At 46.2% G+C, this 20988-nt stretch overlaps 2 protein-coding genes across 3 annotated transcripts in view; both read right to left on the bottom strand.

Annotated features, from left to right (window-relative positions):
• Window positions 1-3286: 3286 nt before the first annotated feature.
• LOC119175624 (SUZ RNA-binding domain-containing-like) lies at window positions 3287-6229 on the bottom strand. Of its 2 annotated transcripts, none has more exons than XM_037426532.2 (4): window positions 6080-6229; window positions 5683-5735; window positions 4912-5202; window positions 3287-3717 (listed from the first exon to the last, which is right to left on the bottom strand). In XM_037426532.2, exons 1-4 carry the CDS (start codon window positions 6137-6139, stop codon window positions 3603-3605), a joined length of 519 nt encoding a protein of 172 aa, XP_037282429.2. In that variant the 5' UTR covers window positions 6140-6229; the 3' UTR covers window positions 3287-3602. The 2 variants fall into 2 exon arrangements, with proteins under 2 accessions (XP_037282429.2, XP_075745508.1); XM_075889393.1 differs by lacking the exon at window positions 6080-6229 and adding an exon at window positions 5955-6070.
• A 3370-nt stretch (window positions 6230-9599) lies between these two features.
• The window catches only part of Dp1 (satellite-binding protein 1 Dp1), a 46280-nt gene continuing 34891 nt past the window's right edge, over window positions 9600-20988 (bottom strand). The window contains exons 12-16 of the mRNA XM_037426554.2: window positions 18783-19010; window positions 14342-14557; window positions 12993-13205; window positions 12249-12467; window positions 9600-10062 (exon numbers count right to left, since the gene is read on the bottom strand). Coding sequence (XP_037282451.1) covers window positions 9805-10062; window positions 12249-12467; window positions 12993-13205; window positions 14342-14557; window positions 18783-19010 — 1134 coding nt within the window. The 3' untranslated portion in view covers window positions 9600-9804. The remainder of the gene's footprint in view (window positions 10063-12248; window positions 12468-12992; window positions 13206-14341; window positions 14558-18782; window positions 19011-20988) is intronic.

Here is a 20988-nt window from a genome sequence, read left to right as displayed (position 1 = left end):
CCAAGCAAAACTTCACCTTAATCAATTAAAAACAATATTGCAGTGCACAAAACAAGAATGGAACTGGAATCTTAACACTTCAAGCACATTTTTTAGTGTATGCAAGGCCCCCGATCTGCTCGCACCAATTTTGTGACCGTTTGGCTACGCAGTTCATTCAATGGCTCGGAGGTTCTACGCTAGCAGCGGCTCGGTCGCTGCAGTATATGCTAACAACGCAACTTTTACTAAAGCGGTAGCTATAAAAACGAAACCTTGAAAAAAAAAAAAGCTGTCTCGCACTAACACATGCTTTTTTGTAAGTAGAATTTCCTACCACAACAAAGCTTTTCTTTCTTGTTCATCTAAGGAACAAAAAAAAAAAACGAGGAGAGTAATTCTAAAATACAACGTCCACAAAGAAAACTTTCTAAAAGGTTACGGAGACTGGGTCAACTATGTGCACCAGGTACACTCACAAAGAAATGCAAACACGCGATGCATACAGTGGACTATCCTTCGCACGCCACCGCTCAGAATAACCGATACAGTATGTACACTCACCTATGGATATGTACACATACATATACTTTACGCAATGCAAGGGCAGGCAGCTCAAAACAATATTCATATTTGTATATATGTACATATACATGTAAACATAGATATATGTATATTATATATAGTATGTGTATAATATATATATTTTCTGTGTAGTATGTTGTACAATCTGTAGGTTCCCCAATCCCCGAGTAAATTCATCTATATGCAAGGTTTTAAACAAAGGCTCGAATTATCGTTAACACATGCACATAGAAAAAATAACTTTCTTTTTTCTTTTGCTACGAACACTGACCTGGTCAAAAAGAACCGGCCAACATTTTTGAAGCGGCTCCATGGTAATTAAGAAAGCCATACGAGATGCAAAATGTGAATTCATTATTTTTAAATTTGTTTGGGTCCATGATTTCATTTCCAACATTTCTATATTTTGTTGAAACATGTGATTTTCACACAGCCAGCATACTGCCAGAGCTAACAGCTTCTAATGCGCATGCTTTGTAAATACTGCAGTCAGTCCTTCAGTGTCATGTAAATACCTTTCTCAACAACTGCCCGTCGAGGCAACATGAATTCGCACACGTACAAGCGTGACGGTGGCAAGTTTTTACAGACATGAAAAGCTAAACCACCAGAACGAACCAGCAAAATCACAAGACAATGCAAACTCTCAACAGTTGCCAAAGCCACAAACATTCTGCTGGACACATTGTATATCATAAATGCCAATTTCATCTTAACCACACATGTAGTCATTGCCATCGAGTGATTCCTACCCAAACTTCATAAACCGTGTTTTGCCATAGAAACAACTTGATTGGCATTGAAACTTGATTGATTCCATTAGGGGTGCATTCACGGAAATCGCCATAATGCGAAACATGCATTCTTGCTACAAATGCTTTTGTCAAACCACCAGCTTGGAAAAACTGCTGGAAATAAAAAGTCGGCATTTTATCGGCAGTGCGTGACAAGTGTTCATAAGAACAAGAAAGAACCAACGCTTCCAGGAGAAAAGACATTGCTTGAAAGAGAAGAAAACTTTTGCATTTGAACAGCATACACTTTTTTTTTTCAGAAGGAAAGAACTCCGAAATTATTTGCATCATGGAATACACATATTGCTCATGATGTTAATAAAGCACTTGTGCCACTAGTTTTGAAATAATGGCACTGAATTTAACATTCCTGGTGTGGCAGCAGTTTGACCCAATGCGATCTCAAAAACTGTGCACATTGTATGATGTTACTACCATGCAACAATTGTCATCAATCTTGCAAGCTGTTTCTCATGAATGGTGCAAAGCATGCGCAATGGCAACGGAATGAAATAATGTAAATTTAGGCATCACTAACCTACATGAATGTGTCCTTTTCCACCGCCTGCAGTTTACAGTACAGCGGCCCAATTTTGACTCGCACACTGTAGTCATCAAAGTTCACATCACGTGTTGTTGCACGATTAGTCGGATGAAGCATGTTGCATAAAATAAACGAAGAGCATTTTATAAAGTGGAGGCATGCATACTGATGTATCGTTTCATGCCAACATTATCCCTTAGAGAATTTTTCGGTGCAAACTACATAAGCGAAAAACAAAAATTTAGTGCCACACCACAGCTTTCTTTCCATTTCCAGCGCTCCATGTGCTGCTTCAATACAAGGTTGACTGTCGACAAATAGCCCGCACTTATGGTATGTATTACACTGACAGAGGCAGTTTCGTGCAACACGCTTTTCATACCCGCTAAATAAACCAGGAGGGGAAAAAAAGGCAAACCAAACGATAAGCTTCGAGCAAGAGTAATACAATGAAGCATTACAAACAGAGTTTACACCGGTAAAAAAATTTAAAACATGAGAAAAGAATATGACAGGTAGCAAAAGAATCCCAAGACGTGATCAGTTCTTGCTCCAAAGCTTTTTTTTTTTTAATCCATTGACAACAACATGGATGCCAATTTGTCCGTGCCTGCTGAACTATGAAGAAAAACGAACACAAGAACTGCACATTTTCTCGTTAAATAACACTCAGTGCCAGGAAATCGATTAGAAAAATATGCGCGTGAGAACTTTCGGTAGGCCGGTGCATATTCCTGGCTTCATGCGCATGTGCAAAGCCCCTCAGCTGGAAACCACACCAGCACACGTCGACAGCCAAGAACCACCTGTGAATGGCGGACACCGACTAAAACTCCAGCTGGCTGCATGGAAGACATTCAGCATCTATAGGTGCCACTGGGAAGCCCCAGCAAGGACTGCCCTACGCAGCTAATTCGCAGCATTTCTTTACTAGGGCAACACTTAGTGCATGAGAGAAGCCAGGAGAAAAGGAACCAAACAGTCATTGTGTGCCGTGCTCAAGCCGTTCTATTCATACCGTTTCCACAGAGCATTAAGGAGTTGCTGCGAATCACGCATGTGCCCAAACGTATCCTCTTTCACTTCTTTAATAGATGTAGACCTCTTCAAAGGTGGCTTTCCAGACTGGACTGCTCAAAATGCATGCAACCACCCAAAAATGCACTGCCTCTGTAGTCCCATGCATTGACCAAAAACTGGACATTCCCTCTCTGCGATAAAATGGCCTCAAGGCAGCACTGTTTGAGTGCCCTGCTCTTTGCCATTAAGCCTCTCCAAGAGTTGGGAAGGTCTGACAACCACATCCTGAAGCAGCTTATCATAGCAACAGCACCAAGTTGCTTGCGTCCGCTTTCTAGACCAAGTTGCTTTGTGGACTGCACCACTTTGCTAAAACCTTACGCTGCTTCATTGCGCTCGAGAACATGAAATCTGCCGGGCACACTTCAAGAAAAGCAACAACGAAAGAGTGAAAAGGTTACCGATATCAAAACACACGAAGAGAAGTGGATCCACGTCAACTTTTTTTCTTTTGCTTCATTTCCCCGGGTTCGCGCACTTCTGACACAGGAGGTCCACAGGCAGCAGCAGCAGTTAGCTAGTGTGAAGCACACACGATGTCGGCGAGTCGGTGATAGGAGGGTGGGGAGCAAGGGTCACACGCGGTGTAGAATCTAAAGCAGCAGCGTCCAAGGCCGGGGCTACCTCCGTGGCTGCTGGAAGCCATTGGATCCCTGATCGGGGCCACGAGGTTGCCGAATAGGGACTTGCTGTTGGTCGGTCACCACGTGGTTTAAGACACTTACACCGGATGACCTGCAATAGACAATCACGACCATAAAATTAGACAATAGCACACAGCTGTACTATGGCATGGGAAGTCCAAACACAATCTGCTTCTTGTTTTGCCATCACTGTAAAGGCAGCATAGACGTGCAACGATGGCATACAGGCCCGTGTAAGCTCTTATAATGTACAGTTTTCTTGTGCCTAATTGTACAAGCAACACACCGAGACTCTAATGCGTGCTCAAAACATTGTGTACTAAAAGCTTTATCAACCTTTCCTCATTAATGTAGGAGTCTATAGTTTGTAGTAAATGTCTGACATTAAGAAAAAGAATCAACAAAACTGTCAGCCACGCTAATTTCCCAGAGTTTTACATACAGCGAAATCTCACCAAACTGAAGAGAACTATTTGATAAAACAAGCAAACTACAGGTTCTGAATATAGAATATTTTCCCATTTCTTAACTTTGATTAAGACTAGCACACAGTCCACTTCGAATAAGAAGAAATAATTGTTAGGTTTCTACATTCCGAAACCACGATATGAGAATGAAAATTGATGTAGTGGAGGGCTCCGGAAACCAAAGAAAGTTGCCACCAAAGAAAGTTGCCACCAAAGATAAATTCATGACATTTGGAGACTGCTAGGAGTCTCTTGTTCACATACAAGCAAACCAAGTTGGGCCATGCCTTTATATGTGTAGGAGATGCTGCAATGACCTAGTGTAAGTATGAAGTAGATTTCAACGTGTTAAGTGTTTGTGGCACCGACTGGATTAATAATTGTTCCAAGAGAAGGCGGGACGACAGTGATTTTTCAGTGTAAATGACTGTCATCAACATTGTCGTACTACCTTCTTTCGAACAAATTAATCCACTTGACGCCACATTCACTTCATCCGACATCTGGAAATCCATCGGACAGTTACACCAAATCGTTGTGCTATGTACTAATTATGTAAAAGCACGACCCAACTTGGTTCCCTTGTTTGATCAACATGAAATCTGTAGTACTAGTATTCATAAATGCAATAATTCATTTTTCGTTGAAACTTTGACGGGCGTCTGTTCCTTCGCAAGAGAGCAGGGCAGGCCGTCATAAAAGGGCCACGAACAATAACATAGAAAGCGCACAGCTTATTAAGGGCCCATTAATTATTAAATATTAGGGACATTAAAATATTAAGGACACAACGTCAGAGCACACAAAGCGTCGCTCACTTGTCCTTCTGGCCGTCGTCTTCGCTGCGAGCCGAGCCCAGTATCCGCAGCCTCGCCTCGGCGTACTCGGCTTCCCGCTGCTGTAAGCTCTTGACGGGTTGCCGGATGGGCGACTTCTCGGGACCCGTGCCGTTCACGCTGCCACCAGACCGGCTCGCGTCCGGGGGTCGCTTCAGAATCTTCACGGCTGGCGTGTACTGCGTCCGAACACTGTCTTCGAGCAGTACACGCGGCATCACCGTCACTTCACCGCCAGCGCCGCCTCCACTTGAAGGAGCATTCGCGTTGTTACTGTGAAGACAGAGGGACAAGAGAAATGAGATCGACACGCGACGCAGCCAACTAGGGCTGTCTGCCGATCCAAGCATGCAACTGACACGGGCGTCGTGAGAAGGCCACATGAGCCTTGCGAGTTCGAAGCCGTGCGACCACTACGTCACGTTCGGTGACGACCGCGAATTGACGTAACGAAATCGGTGTTGAGGTACACGTTAACTGGATGGGCATAGGTACAAGTGCAGCAGTGAAACACACTGCAGTGAGATTTACAGGTCAGACCCCGCAGAAGCGAGCTCAGTAGATTGGTTAGTCTACTGTAAGCACCAGAAAAGAAAAAAGGAAAAGAAAACGTAAACCAGGCGCCTATGCAAGCTGTTACTTCCAAAAATAAGATCTTCAGCAATCTAGAGTTACAATAAAGGGGTCCTAGAGAAACGCTCTCGGGATCGAGTGCTAGCGCGATAGGGGAAGAGAAACGTCAAGTAAACTGACCTGTTTGCGGAGTTTGTTTTCACCTTTAACCTTTCCAACTTCTTCTCCAGCACCTGATTGGACATGACAGCGCACGTTAGAGCCCGCAAAGACACAACAAGGCACACGCGCGCGCACCAAACGCACACGCAAAATGAAATTCGTTTATCAGTCGCAAGCAGAGAGAGAAGAAAAGGAGGGGACCCAGCTAAAATGAATCAAAACATGGAAAAGAGATCGGCTCAGTGGAGAAACATAGGCCTAACGTTAGGCCTACTGCCTTTCTCACGTACCGAAAGCATCGCGCTCGCTTCGATGGCACGCGTCGTTAACGACGAGCACGGCAACTAGCGAAGGAAGCGTTCGACCGAGACGCATACAAGCTGGGCACACCAACGATCTGGCGAAGAAAACTTACGCCATTTTCAACCATATCCTCCCAGTCGTCGCATATATCCTCCGAGATGTCGTCTGCCATAACCGCGTAACAAAATGAAAATAAAGCGACCGACGCGACGTCTATGGCCCTTTTGCGACAGCACGGACCCCACCGCGCGCCTCGCAAGTAGTTTCGTTCGCGTGCTCGTTCGAGGTCGGTGGTTGTAAAAATAGCAACCAGCCGCTTGCACCAGTTTGGCCAGAGCTAGCAGATCAATCCAGCCGTTGTGGGCAACAGGAAAACAAGTCCGCTAATTCCATGTGGCTTCACTTTCGGGGTTGCCATATTTGGATTTGCGGGCTGCCGCAGATTGCCCAATGATAAAACAGAAGGAACCTAGATGAGATTTCGCGCACAACTTCGACAACGCTACTCCCTCAAGTTTTACACCCAGAGTTTATGGTGGAGAAAGAAGTAGCTCCTACACAAGGTATCTTGCAGGCGACAGGACAAGGTACACAACCGTAGTAGTAGGAGAAACTCGCACTCCTCTGCTCACGAAAGTTGTGTCCAGTGTTTAGAACTTTCCTCACACAAGCCAGAAACAAGTTTACGTTCTGTACACCTGAAGTCTCTAGCTAAGCTGCAACCATATTCCTTCTAGAATATTTTATCAAACTTGCTGAACCGCAGGAAAAGCTGCTTGGTTAATGCAAGTGGAGCTCCTAGTCCAGGAGCGGCACTTACCATTGCAGCTTGCCAGGCCACAATCGCTGCAGGAAGTCTATGTAAGACTCAAGGGATAGTGCACTTCCAGTGTGTCAAGTACTGAAATAGAAGCCAGTACTAACTGCACAGAAACAAGTGCGGAGAATCTAGTGCTACTCATTTGAACTTAACGTCATTTGTTAGGACTGCAACATTAGTGGTTTTGTCTCGTGTTGAGTGTTCACATCTGACCTAATAAGTTATAGAGTGAATAGCACGGAGCAATTCACAAAGGAAGCTTTCCAGGCGAAGTTGCTTCGTGTGAAGAAGTCTGCATGTGGTGCACACCACTGCTGCAATCGCAGTAGTGGAAAAGAATGGACAACTTTTGTAACATGTTTTTTATTCCCCTTTTATAGATCAATATACCTCTTTTAGAATATACAACGACTGGCACAAAAGACTGCATAGAAACTTGCCCCCAACTAGGACCCTCAACCCAAGCCACCACACATTGGGGGGCGCAAGGGACGTTCCACAACTTTCTTGCTTTCGCCACCATTCACACAGCGACATTGTGGTTCTCTGCCCCCGAGAGAGTTTTCTGACAGCCGCACTTAATCTCACTTTTCGTTTTTTTTTTTTTTTTCTGCTAAAATGCTTGCAAAGGTTTGCCGAAGAGTTTTAAAAGAATGGGACAGGTGGGAATGAGGGGGCAGAACAAATATGTGCCATGTCTAGCACAGCTTGTTACAGACTTGATCAGAGTTGCAAACATTGCACACAACTTGGGAGCTAGTAAAAAAAAAAATTAAGTGGCGAGTACTCGAACACACTCATGTGAACAAGCAAAAAATTTTGCTGTACCAACCAACAACGTTGACAAGGTGAGGGCTCCTTACAGAATGCACATAGCAAAAAAAAGTTCTATCAGGCTTTTTCTTGTGTACAGCGGTAAAACAAAGACTGCACAAAAAATACAGGGTTTTTAGGGAGCGTCGGAGTTTAGGTTCTCTCATTTGCACCCAGAAAAACTTGAGCATTGCCGTACACAACTTGTGCTTTGTTTGCCAAGGACACTCACACCATACAAAAAAAAAAAAAAAAGAAGTGACTCAATTCAAGAAGTGTCTACTACAGATTTTAGTGGTACGCAAGTACCTGTACCTGTGGAAGGCTTAGACAACTTTTGCTGAAAGCAGCTTTTTTTGTACACGCCGATTTCCAGCATACAGCACAAAGCAACACTTAAACCATCTAACTGTAGTTATACACTCTACTAAGAGTGAAAAAAAAAAAACACCCTTGTGAAATTCATTGAACAGCAGCTGCATCACAAAAAAAAAGACAACACATTTGACAAAAATAATTGTGGGGCAGAAGGAGCGGAGGGACAGATACTTTAGACCAAACTTTTTTTGTCACATTTTCTGAAAATTGCAAACACCTACACAACAAACTTTGCAGCAGTCAAGAAAGTAGATCTAGATTTTTTTTTCATGAAGTTGAACTTGGAGTGCTACCAGTTGAATTCCAACTGATGTGTGCAAGATGTAGCACAATTTTTTAATACAGATGGCAGGGAAACAATACAAAAAAGTAGCTCTATGTGAGAAGGCCAGTTAAAACAGAAGCACAGAAGTACTTCTTCATAAGCATACATTTACTGAAGATAAATTCCATCCCCCCACCACACCTCAGTGCCCCAGAAACGTTGATCTTTTGTTTTGTCCGGCGACTTGAAAAAGCACCTGTACAGAGATGCAATTTCTTGAGGAAAAGAAAGTGTCAGTACCGGAAGCACAAACATGGTTTGTCAGTTTCTCAAGAAAGAAAAACTTCACATTGGTTAAGTGTAGACAAGCAACACAAGAAGACTGCTCCTGTCGCACTTGCAACCATTCGTGTAGACAACATGTGAACGGCACACTCTTTTGCAACAAAAGAAAGGACTTGTCGGCCTGCAGTGATAAGACTTAACAGTTCCATAACAGCAGCAAACTAACAGCTGTAGCAGCCGTTCAGGTTTAATCAACAACCTCACCCTCCCCAAAAACAGTCTCAAAAGCACAAAAATGCATAATAGTGTCCGAGTTGAAGTCAACAATAAAAGAACCGAGAACAATGAGTTAGCGTGACGAAGCCGTTTCCTTTAAGCAGAAGTTCCAGCAAAGACATACTGGCGGCATATGACAAAAGGGTGGCTTGCGAACCAATGACGTACTAAGAAAGCAAATTTTTTAAAGGCTGACTTGGCAAGTACATTTTTATAAAAAGAGGGAAAGGGGGGGGGGGCAAGGTCAGGCAAAATATAAGCTACCTGCCATTTCATTCATCGCTGCAAACTTTGCCATGTAGTAGCTACCTTTTCACCACGAGTGCGTAGGAGAGAAAAAAAAAATTAAAAAGCCTGTCATGCACACAATCACAGTTCAGGCACACATTACATTACATTGCAACACACACACACAAAAAAAACAAAGAGAGGAAAGACTTCATGAAAGCTACGAGAGAACTGCTTTCAGTCCATGCAGTATGACCGCTGTTTGGAAGGGCAGATTGTAGGCACTCACTGCAATGCAGCCAACAGATGAGAAAAAAGAAAGAGGGAGGGAGAGAAAGAGGACCTGGATACAATGGTAAGTGGATAGGAATGACTTCACAACGAAAAAAAAAAAAAAATGAGGGAGGACAAAATTTCATTGGAAAGACAGTTCTTTCACACACTTCTGGTCCGGTGCAGCTCTCGCGGCGCACCGTGTGTGCAGGTTTTTTTTTTTTTCAACGGCAGAACCATATTGCGGAAACGGAAGACCCAAATTCTTTTGTTTTTGCTATGTCCCCTTCAGTGGTGAATGGAAACAAGTGTTGCAAGGAAAAAAAAAAGCAATGGAGTTGATAAAGGGGCCAGTGTCGTGGAAACGAGAAAAGGGAGAACGAGGGGAAGGAAGTCGAGCGGAGGAGTTTCACTCCCAATAGAGGGGGGGGGGGGGATGCCACGAACAGGGGGGGGGGGGGGGAGAAAGCTCATGGAGCACAAGAGGCTCTGCCAGAGCCTAGCGGCGCGAGGGCCCCCAAGGCACAGGCTTGGCCGGTACAGAGTCGATGGGCGGTCCACCGCCGAACGAGGGGAACTCCTGCGTGCTCGTGGTGTCGGGCGCTCGCTGCTCCCACGGCCCACCGCGCACAACGAATCCCTCGCTCGAAGGGGACTGCTCGGTCCATCCCTGAGCGTTGTTCCCGCTGCCACCGCCGCTGTTCTGACCTTGGCGGGACGCAGGTTGGTAGCTCTCTTGGTCCATGATGTCTTCCAGCTGGGGAGACAATTGAAAAAGACTCAGAAGCAGCAACAACAGCAAAACTTGAACGCAAAGCCATAAACTTTCATAGCCTCAGAAGCCTCGGTATGAACATAAGGTTCATCAAGCTGTCTCATCGTTGATGCACACTGCTGCACCAGTTATCACGATCAATTGGTAACACGCACTCATGATGAAGCCTTACGCAGAGCACTGCCGGATTTCGGTTTTGTATTCGGTAGAAGCAGTTGCTTCACAGCGATCCCTGCAGTATGATGTGAAGCCCACAGGAATACTGTGCGAAAGGACACCACAGTGGTCCTAGGGTAGCTGTCAAAGTACAACTTCAAACTGCATAGGACCATATTCTCAATCATTACAATGCCAAAGCTAATTCAAGCCAAAAGCTTATGCGAGTCAAACCATGCCAGCCTCTCGGGTTTCATATTCTCAATCATTACAATGCCAAAGCTAATTCAAGCCAAAAGCTTATGCGAGTCAAACCATGCCAGCCTCTCAAGTTTCACCTGAAGTCCCTAGATTTTTGTCCTGCTCTTTATCAAATACCGGCAACCATTGAGCCAGCATAGACGAATCACAGGCAAAAGCTCATCTTCGGCAGCCATGTTTTTCCCAACGCTTTGCCAGCACCTGATGGAAGGAGTCGCTTGCTCACTAACAACGGGGCGGAAACAGGCTCGTCGCGTCCACTGAAAGATGCGTGGCTAATGTACTTAGACATACAGTAGATGTCTGATTTCTTGAATGCCCGAAATACCGGACATGCCCGATTTCCCGCACTCATCTGTGGCCCCGTCAAGTTCCCCGTAACGTCAATGTATTAAAAGTCCGAAATTCCGGATGCTTATAGCGTTCTGCATCTGATTTCCCGCACTTTTTACTGTTAACCGCTGACCCAATGTCACCACCTATGCCGCCATTTCGGTTGTTTTCATATCCTCGCACCGCCAACCACCACACCGCGCCGCGACTGCCGTAACCTCGAAACTGCACGTGTCAATCCGTTGCCAGCCGTAGCTTAGCCAAGCCAATCTTCCCTGTGTTCGTTCACGTGTTGTTTTGTCAGCTCTGCGGTTGCATTTGCCGTTGATCGTTTGCTGCTGCACGTTATCTTCAGTGATCACGTTTCCTGACCTTCAGCATCCATCGAATTCCTAGCTGTTTCGTGCTGCGCTTTTCGTCGAGCGAATTCGCCATTTAAAGCGATGGCACCGATGCTCCTTCGTCTTCGTCCACACCTTCAAAGCACACAAAGCCCGCTCGTAGGCTCAGGATGGGTAAAGCTATGCTGTTGACCTCAGGTCTGCCGTCGGCATGTTAGCGGAATCGTGGAAGGTGGATACGCAAGATACTGTGCGGAACTGTTCTCACTACGTGGGCTTCACACTCGGGGCCAAGACGGCAGTTTCGCCGTAAGTGAACAGCGTGTGTGACGAACTGTTATCTGCAGATGTTGCCTTTGACGATCTGCGCGCTGTCGGCGTGTTGATTCCAGCGCATAACCTTTGAGGGCTTCGCCGACACTTTTTAAGACCTTGAGCTACCTCGAGCTATGTGCGGACTTGATCGATGACGAAATCATTCGTCAAGTTACGGAGGATTCCGACGACCCCGAGAATGAAAAGCCATCTCCTACACAGCCAACGCGAGCACTGATGACAATGTCATCTGTGCACAGCGGCAACATGACCTTGACTGAAATTGAGGCAGACATGATTGCGGGCAAGCGCAACGCCGTGCAAAAGAAAATAGGTGACTTCATTGCGCCAAAGTGCTGACCTATGAGATAGCGCCGGCCACGTCGATTTTTTTTTTAATGAACAGCTTTTTTCAGAGCCACCTAAATGATGCATTGGCTAAATTGCAATGGGAATCTTGTACGCCGGCAATTACCCTCTTTGTCAGCGAAAAATACTTGCAAAAAAAGGTGCGCTTTCACGTCCATTCGTTTTTACGGACTGCCCGATTTTCCGGATGTTTTCGCGGTCCCTTGAGTGTCTGGGAAATGGGACGTCGACTGTACGTGGCTTCGTAAATCTTCCAAGTTAGGAAGAAAAAAGAAACGGCTGCAGACGCCGGCTGCGCTTAAGAGAGAGCCGCGAGAGGTGGCAGTTGCCGGTACTCAGCTAAAAGGAGAAAATCTAGGGTCTTTAGTTTTACCAAGAGAGGAATGTACTCACGTGTTCATCCTCGAACTGCTTCAAGTAGTCGAGGGCATCCTCAACGTCTTCCTCTGCACCAGTGACCTGCACCAGGTCTTTGTTGGGGTCCTCGGGACGCGGAAACTTTATCTCCACCTTGTGCTGCTCCATCAGGCGCCGGATGTTGCGCCCCTTGGCCCCAATCAGCCGGGAGTGCACCCGGTGATCAATCTCTATCTCCTTTGTCACCATGTCCTCCTGCATAAGGAATGCATATGTATCTAAGAGACTAATGATCTGTGCTTCAGGCGAACAACACAGTCGTGTCTTTCTAAATAGCAAGACTGTTTCTGTGAACGAAGCACTGGTACACTCTGCAAGATGTACGGTCGATCCCGGATATATCGACTTCGAAGGGGATATGGAGGTGCAGGAGTCATTAATGACTCATAAATACAGAAGTTTAGCAGCCGAGAAAGTGAATCCGAAAAGGGCTACATTCTACACATTGTCACAATACAAAACAAACTTCACAACTTACTGTAATACTTACTAAATATTTTAAGCCAGCATGAGGAACTACAAAAAGAAATTAAAAAAGCAAAGCTGTCACTGTCCTAGGCTACAAAAGAAAATTTTCTTTCGTGCACCATCTCCCCTCGAGGACAATGTAGTCGTCACAGAGTTCTTACCAACCACCACAAGTACCCCCCCCCCCCCCCCCCGTTTATTCACAAACGCAACCACATCCATGCTGCAGTCGACATGGCCACACACACTCACCCATTCCTTGACAATGCGCAGGATCTCATCACGCGCACTGCAAGCGTTCTTCTCATAGCCGATGATGGTGATCATGTTTTCGCCCTTCTCAGGAAACTGCACTTGTACATTGTGGTCCTTGCGAATCTTGGTCACGACGGCGCCCCGCCAGCCAATGATCTTCGGGTGGTACTTGGAATCCACCTCAACGTCCAGGTGGAAGCTGCGTGCCTTCTGCACGATTGAAGCAAGGCAAATCGCATTGTTACAACTCGCCAAGAAAAAAAAACATGGAAAGATCGACACTAAGGCGGCAACAGCGAGTTCCGACTGCATAGCCACCTGATAAGTGGCAGGCTTACAGAGCTGCCTCAAATGTGGTAGTGGAAATTTTACCACTCGACGATGCAAAAAGAAAAAGGGCATGCATTCGTTTTTTGTGGACTGTCTTCCGACAGATTTCTCAAAATAAGATGTTCACTGTAACAAGTAACACTTATTTTATTTTAAAAAGTTGTCACCTACTCATTTGCTTAACGAAATTACAAAAATGAAGAATTTGTCCCGGTGCAGAACTTGAAACTATACGACTTTATCTGCAGGGGGGTGTTGCTTACTTTAAAGGAAAGCTTGCCACTATGGCCCCATTAAAACAGCAGATCATATGAAGCACAGAAATTTGGGGGAGTTAGTACTGATCCATAGCAGTATGAAGAGAGCGCTTGTCTGACAAACAAACAAGAGTGCTCGTTTGTGTAATTCTGTCTCTTGGCATCTTGTCTGCTTATGCGCTCTATTACCCCATCCTATGAACCAATGCATTTTAAGTTGGACACAACTAAATGAATCCAACATACGAACAGGCCAAGGAAGGCATAGGGGTCATCAAGTGTCAAACTGTAGTGTAATTATTAAATTAGTTTTTTTATGGCGCAAAAGCAGTCGAGGCTAGCCTGGAGCAGGCACATGTAGTGAAGTAATTATTTTGTAATTTATTTGAGTTAAAGTGGACAAAAGAACCTACTTTTGCCTTGTTGCCTGTTCAATTGATATTGTTGTGTGTATTAGAGAATTGCTCCTCCCGTAAAAATTCCCCTTCTTTCATTCACTCTCTAGGTTGTCACACAATCTAACCTGGCATACAGCTGAACACCTGTATAACAAAGGATTACTTGAGTCCTGAGTACACTGCGAGCACTACGGTGCATGCAGTTATCTCAACAGAACAGTACCTTGGAGGTCCCAAGAAGCTTATAAAAAAATTCGACTAAACACCAGCCCAAACAAAAATTGCGCACATTGGAATATAGCCCTAATGCTACAGGCGTTCAAAGTTTCTCTGGGCTAAAACCAAAGCAGCTGCATCTCACCCTGTCTTCTTCCTCTTCGAGGATCTGGCTGACGCGCTCGAGCAGGGCCTCCTTGGCCGAGGCCACGTTGTCGGCCAGGCCAGAGATCACCAGGGTGTCGCTCTCGTCGGCCTGTGGGGGCACCGTGATGTTCACGTCGTGGTCCTCCATGAGCCGTCGCACCCCGGCCCCCTTCTGGCCAATGATGAAGCGGTGAAGCTTGAACGGAACCTCCACCTGCGTGCACACCCAATGAGACACTGGTGGTGAGCCATCTTGAGGGAAACCAAATGCACCGTGAAACAAGACGCTGAAAGGTGTAACTCAGTAGGTACACAGTTTCATATCTGCTCATTCAAAGGGACGAAATCTTATGTGAGTGTTGAACAAAGCTAAAAATTCAGCGAGATGGTGAATAGTTAACGGGAGTTTTCGAGCGCAAGAACAAAACATGCACAAGAACAGGACAACAGGATGGGCACATGTGTCTCAATTGACGGGAATTTTTCCACGCAAAAAGCAACATCACAAAGAACAAGACAACCACCCGTCCTGCGGGTTCGATCTTGTGGTGTAGCTTTTTGCTCTAAAAGATTCCCATCACTTAAGACACACAATGGTCCCTTCAAACAATATTTCTCATTCCTATTGAACTACCTCACGGGAAAATGTCTCAGTCACGTTGCCTTTCACACAGTGTTCCTGAAACCTCAAGATAATGCTACTACCACCTACACCCAGCGTGCATGGAGACCGGGAAGTTAGTCCAGAACAACAATGAAGGTTGGGCATCAAAAAGAGCGTGCTGAAGAACAGACTCAAGCGCAGCGCGCATGATACAGATTGGGTTCGCAGACAGATCAATGGCGACAAAAGCTTGCCAACCTTGTGCAAGTCTGTGCCCTGGCAGAAAATGTGGAAGTTTGCGTCGTAAAGCTTTTAGATTTGTGGACGAGGTAGCAAATGTGATATCTGTAACAAGCACGTTTGAAAAGCACACCCGCTTGTGATGACTGCAAGGAGCGAGCCGTAGGGGCCGATTTATTTGTGATTGGTGTGCGGGGCCGATTTAGCATTTCAGGTGCGCGGGAATTACCACGATGGTGATAGCGGTGAAATGATGAAGCTCGCCTATGCGCGTGCTCGTGCGCGTACCTCGTGAAAAGCTCCCGAGCCACGGGGACAGCTCGGCTAACCTCAGAGAGAAGAGCGAAAAGACAAGTTCGGGCCACGCCCCGACTGCTCGTTCTGACCCTCTGTGTCCGGGCCTCGTCTCAGCGTTGAAGTCTTCGGGTGCGTTCTGGACTGGGCATCGCCCCCCCTTACCCCCGGGGTTCTCTGAAGCAACGTTCTTCATGGCCAGCCGCTGTTCTGGTCTCAGATCGAACGTACGCAGCCGGCTTCGATGGTTGTCGGGGCTTTCGACCCCGTGTCCTGGGCGCTCGCTTCAGTCGAGCATGACCTGGACGCCAGCAAGATGGCAGGGTGCAAACGTCGACGTAAGCTCGAGCCAGCGAGCTACACGAGAAGGTGTGTTCCCACCGTGGTTGCTGCCGCGACAGACTCAATGCCATGTTGCCCGGTGCTACGGTCACCCCAACGACGGTGGGTGTCGTCTTGAAAACTTGGTGGCGTAGAAGTGAAGTGCGTTGAGTGTTAAGATGTAGACTTGCATCTCGCGTGGACAGGAACTTGCCAGTAGACTTTCTTTAACCTCGTATCGTCCTCATGTTCTTTGCGAGATTTTTTCGTGTGTGTTCTTGTCCTCGTTCAATATAACGAACGTCTTCGTGTTATCAGGTTGTCTTGAGTGCGTTCGATGACCTGAGCCCATTGAGTAAAACCCCTTTACTCACCACACCGCTACACGTTTGTCAGAAAAGTTTACTCGCAACCACATTATAACTATCTTGGGCATCTGCTTAATAAGCGGTATGCATATACATGGGGTTTTAAGGAAGAGTAAACAGAAGTCCAAGAAGACCGCACTAAGCTGTTGCTTACAAGTAGTCTGCACTATATTAACACATAGCTCTATCGGGTTACCGATCTCGGCAACCGATCGCAAAATGAGTGTTCTCGCGAGTCAGCGCGGCACCGAAAGTTCGTCGGCCCCGACGTATACCATGGGTGACCTCGACATGGTGAACAGTTTACTAAACAAACATTCTGCTTCCCAAGTGTGCCATGGTCGGTAGACCATTGAACGCGACGTGCGTGAGTACGGCGTAGCCGTTAAGCTGGAGCTTCACTGCAGCAACTGCGGAGAAGTTTGTTCGAAATGGAGCTCGCAACGGGCTGGTGGCAGCAGTAACTGCAACCCGTTCGAAATCAACATTCGCACGGTGCGTGCGGTTCAGAGCACTGGAAATGATCAGACAGCTCTGAATGACATCTTTGCCGCTATCGGTGTTTCACAACGAGCCCTTCACACGAAAACGTATCAGTACTTGAAAATGAAGCTTCAGCCAGCAGCAACGAGAGCTTGTGCCAGACATTTGACTAAGTGTGCCACAGTGGTAAAGTGCCTCTACAAGGACCTCGATTTCGGCAACCCCGAAAATATTGCAGTCTTTTGATGGAAGCTGGCACACAAGAGGACACATCTCTCGCATTGGAATAGCCACTGTGATAGAAGTTTTTTCAGGTTATGTGCTAGACTATGTTGTGCTTTCTAATTTTTGCCTCGGCTGTGAATGTGGTCCAAAACCCGAGAGCCCAGAATACTCTGAATGGAAAGCCAAATATTCATGCCAGAAAAATACTTCATGCAAGGCTGGCCAAATGAGAGTAGAGGCAGTAATGATTTTATTTCAGCGCTCCCTTTCGCTTCATGGCCTCAGGTACACCACAATGCTTTGTGATGGTGACAGCCGGTCGTACAGTGCTGTCAAAGAAGCTAAGGTGCACGGCTTCATAAATATTGAAAAAGAAGACTGCTCGAACCATGTGCAGAAGCACAAAGGGGACAGCAGCGAGCGCATCAGTGGCAAGGGCCACCTCACGGGTGACATCACAAAATTGACGAGTTTTTACGGCCCTGCATTTGGTCATTTGGAGCCTCTCACCGAAGGACAAGAACGCGGCGTTTGCCGTTGAGACTGCCATGGCAGATGCTGTTATGCGTTTCAACTTAGGAAACAAGAAATCTAGTTCGCTTATTTTGCGAAAACTGCAGCTAAATCAAACATGCACAGGTAGCCAGCGGGTGGTTGAGAAAAACTATTGCCGTGCGGTCGGCTTGGAGAGGAAACGTGAATCTTCAGCGGCGTTCCAGGCAGCCGCAAAGAAGCCCAAGCAAAAGCCTGCTTCAGACTACTCCCCAGAGGCTTTCCGAGTGATTGTGAATACAAGTGCTGTGGCTTTCATGCATGAAATTTTCATTTTCACAACTTCTTCAGTTTTACAGAAACAATTTTTGCAGATTTTTGCAGAAATACAGATTTTTGCATTTTTTTAATTTTGGGATGAGCACTGTTTCGCTACTACTGATTCAATTTCCTGATCTTTTCTTTTTGTTTGAATGACAGGGTGTAGAAGTGTGCAAGAAAACCTTGACAAAATGTTTAAGGACATTGTAAAATTTTGAAATTTTCCAGAAATCACCAATGAAAATTCAGAGCTAAGCGACTGCGACATAAAAACTTCACAACTTTGATAAAATTTAGATACTAGCATTAAATTGCATATTTGCACTATTTGAATATTCAGCAATATACAGGTTCAAATATAGCTATTTTGATGCAGTACTTTTTATGTAAGTCACATCCCAAATTCTCAAATAAAGTGAGAATAGTTGTAACTTTTGTTAGAATTGATGTGAAGAAAATAATTACATATTTTCAATCGGTGTACAAAGCTGAACATTCCCTGAAAAAAATAATGTCTCTAGGTCTAATACTAATATATTTCACTATCGGGTCCCATGTCCCCCCATAAAAGGAGGGCTTCGCGGCAATGCGAATTTCCCCTTGAGAGGTGCTTTCAAAGCTTACCATTCCTACACTGTAGTGAAACCACCTTTACAGGCAATGACATGCGGATTAATATACATCTATTCGTTCAATGCGAATAACTATTCCTACGAATATTCGAAGCATCCGAACATTCACACAAGCCTATATTTTAAACCTCTATGTAAAAAAGTAAGACCAGGAGACATCCTTGATATAACAAATTTTCCCCGCAGACAGTCTAGGAATTTAGCCCCGGATTTTATCATTTTGGCTTGTTACGAAACATGGCGGCGACAGCAAAAACCCACCGAGAGCACCCATATAATTGCTAGTGCGATAACAAATGTGTTAAGGGTTAGCTCTGCCTTCAGTTTTCCTTTAATTAGTACATTCATTTTTATTGCATTAAACAGCAAGAAAAACCTAGAACAAGCAACGTACAAGAAAAAAAAAACTAAGGTTTTGTAAAGCCAACTACATTCTGCGTGAGAACAGAGATCGCACACCTCTAGCGAAACCGGCACCAGAGCCAGCAGGGCTTCGCGCGCCTTCTCACAGTCCTCCTGCTTGCCCGTGATGAAGATCAAGTCCTCCTTGCGCGGCTTGCTCGGCTCTTCCTCGGTGGCCACATCGCCATTCACCGCCACATCTCCGTTCTCAAGCGTCTCCCTCTCACGGAAGTCGCGTTCGGGAAACTTGATGTGCACATTGAACTCCTGGTTGATGCGCTGTACCTACAACAGTGAGGAGGGAAGTTGCTACTGGAAACGTGCATGAAATCTAGAAGTACACACTTTTGCACACCAATTGATAACAAATCCGTGCTGCTTTAGCACAAAATGAACTGTTGTGATTAACATAACACTGCTAGCCAGATGAGTATTTTTCGCATCAAGAGGTTTTAAAGAATAGCAATACGTTACCGTATTTACTCGATTCTACTGCACCCTCGATTGTAACACGCACCCGATTTCCACGACGAAAAAAACCAAGAAAACGTAAGACATCGATTGCAACGCGCACCCATTTTCCTCGCTAGCCCACACGATCACACCACTCGAAAAAACGACTCCTTTCGGGAGAGTCTTCCATTTAAATATGAGGTACGGGCGAAGCTTGTGCCCATCTGACGTGTAACAGAGCATTGTCGTCACTGTAGTTTTACCGTGGACCGATGTCAGCACGCGAACTTGCTTCGCTTCCTTCTTCTCGACGGTTGTGGTGCCAGGCATGTCGAAGTAAAGAGGCGTCTGATCGGCATTCCCGATTAGCCCAAGCAAGTAGCCGTTGTTGTGCCGCAAGTTTAGGACGAACGTCTGAAAACTGTGAAGCTTTTCATCGTACTCGTTTGCAAAACTTTTCGCATATGCATGTTCCCCTTCGGAGGGAAAAGCCTTTCCTCTTCATAAAGTTAGTTAGCCAGCACCTGCTCGCTTTAAACTGGTTCCTCATTAGACCTTTTTCTAAGGCTAATTGCATAGCCCGCACTTGGAGCAGTTCTGTCGTCACGAGCCGCTGTGCCGCTCGCTGCTCAAGCACATACTCGCTGAGCAGCTCTTTAAGGGGGGACGCGGCACTTCGGGACCGAAAATCAGCCAAAAAATCGAGTTTTCGCGGACCTTCTTTTCGCGTTCCCGACATCATTGCGCACCTATTTACAAAATTTCATAGCCGAATACCATCAACTTTTATCGTTATTCAACTTTAAAAAACCGAAAACGGGCGTCCTGCCCTTTAAATTGAGGGCGAATAGCGCAGGTTTCGGCTCTACGATACGCGGGAACTACGCGCTCGATCGGCGCCATTTTGGTCTTGTTTGAAAGAACGCGTTTTCAGCTGTTTTTTATTCAGTAAGCAACATTGAGCGTTTCCCCGGCTCGAAAAACGGGGCCTCAAAGACGAAGAGCCGCGCTCACTGCCATTGGCTAAACGGCGCACGTGACTGAAATGGCGCTTTTCGGTTGGCTGGAAGCTCGCGGCTTGCGCCTGCATACGCGACCCGACGCCATTTTGAAAGGGTTACCGCTGTGACGCCTCGAAATCGGCAGAGCACTCTGAAGCTTCTGATCGTATCGCCATGCCTGGAAACACAAAAAAGTATCGGACCGTGCACGCATTTGGTCGCAGGAAACGCAAAGGTCGTGGGAGAAAGTCTACAAAGTCATCAGAGCCCTTGGTTGACTCCGACGAACGATGTGTCGACGCTCCGCGGCCGTTCAGCGATGGTGCGACCGAGCGCGTTGCCTCCGACGACGATGACGGTGAAGCGAACTCCGGACGACTACGAATCGACGCCAAGGTGGTGACAAACGCCGAAGTTGAAGAAAATCATGCCCGGGAGAAAGCGACGCTCGACCGGCTTTCATCGGCGCCAGCAACTGCACGGAAAATTGACTTTTTCACCGCGAGTTGTAGCGAGGCAACCGCACAGGACTCTGACCACGCTGCTCCTTATCTGCTTATGCATCTAGATATCCTAAACGCGATAATGGGTGCCTTGTGTTGCAAAGCCTGCCACGGACCGGCTACGATCGTCAGAGGGGATCGGGACTACGGACTTGCCGTGAAAGTGCTAGTGCAGTGTGAAAGGTGCGGCGAGATCGCGAATGAATGGACTTCGCCCCGCGCGAACGGCACGAAAACGTGCAATCCGTTTGAAGTAAATCTTCTCGCTTCGAGGGCGATGGTGGCTACCGGCAACGGCCAAACGAA

Source organism: Rhipicephalus microplus, chromosome 3 (genome assembly GCF_043290135.1).
Source record: "Rhipicephalus microplus isolate Deutch F79 chromosome 3, USDA_Rmic, whole genome shotgun sequence".
NCBI lineage: Eukaryota > Metazoa > Arthropoda > Arachnida > Ixodida > Ixodidae > Rhipicephalus > Rhipicephalus microplus.
Note: the sequence above shows the minus strand (reverse complement) of the source record. Positions and strands in the feature narration are given on the sequence as shown.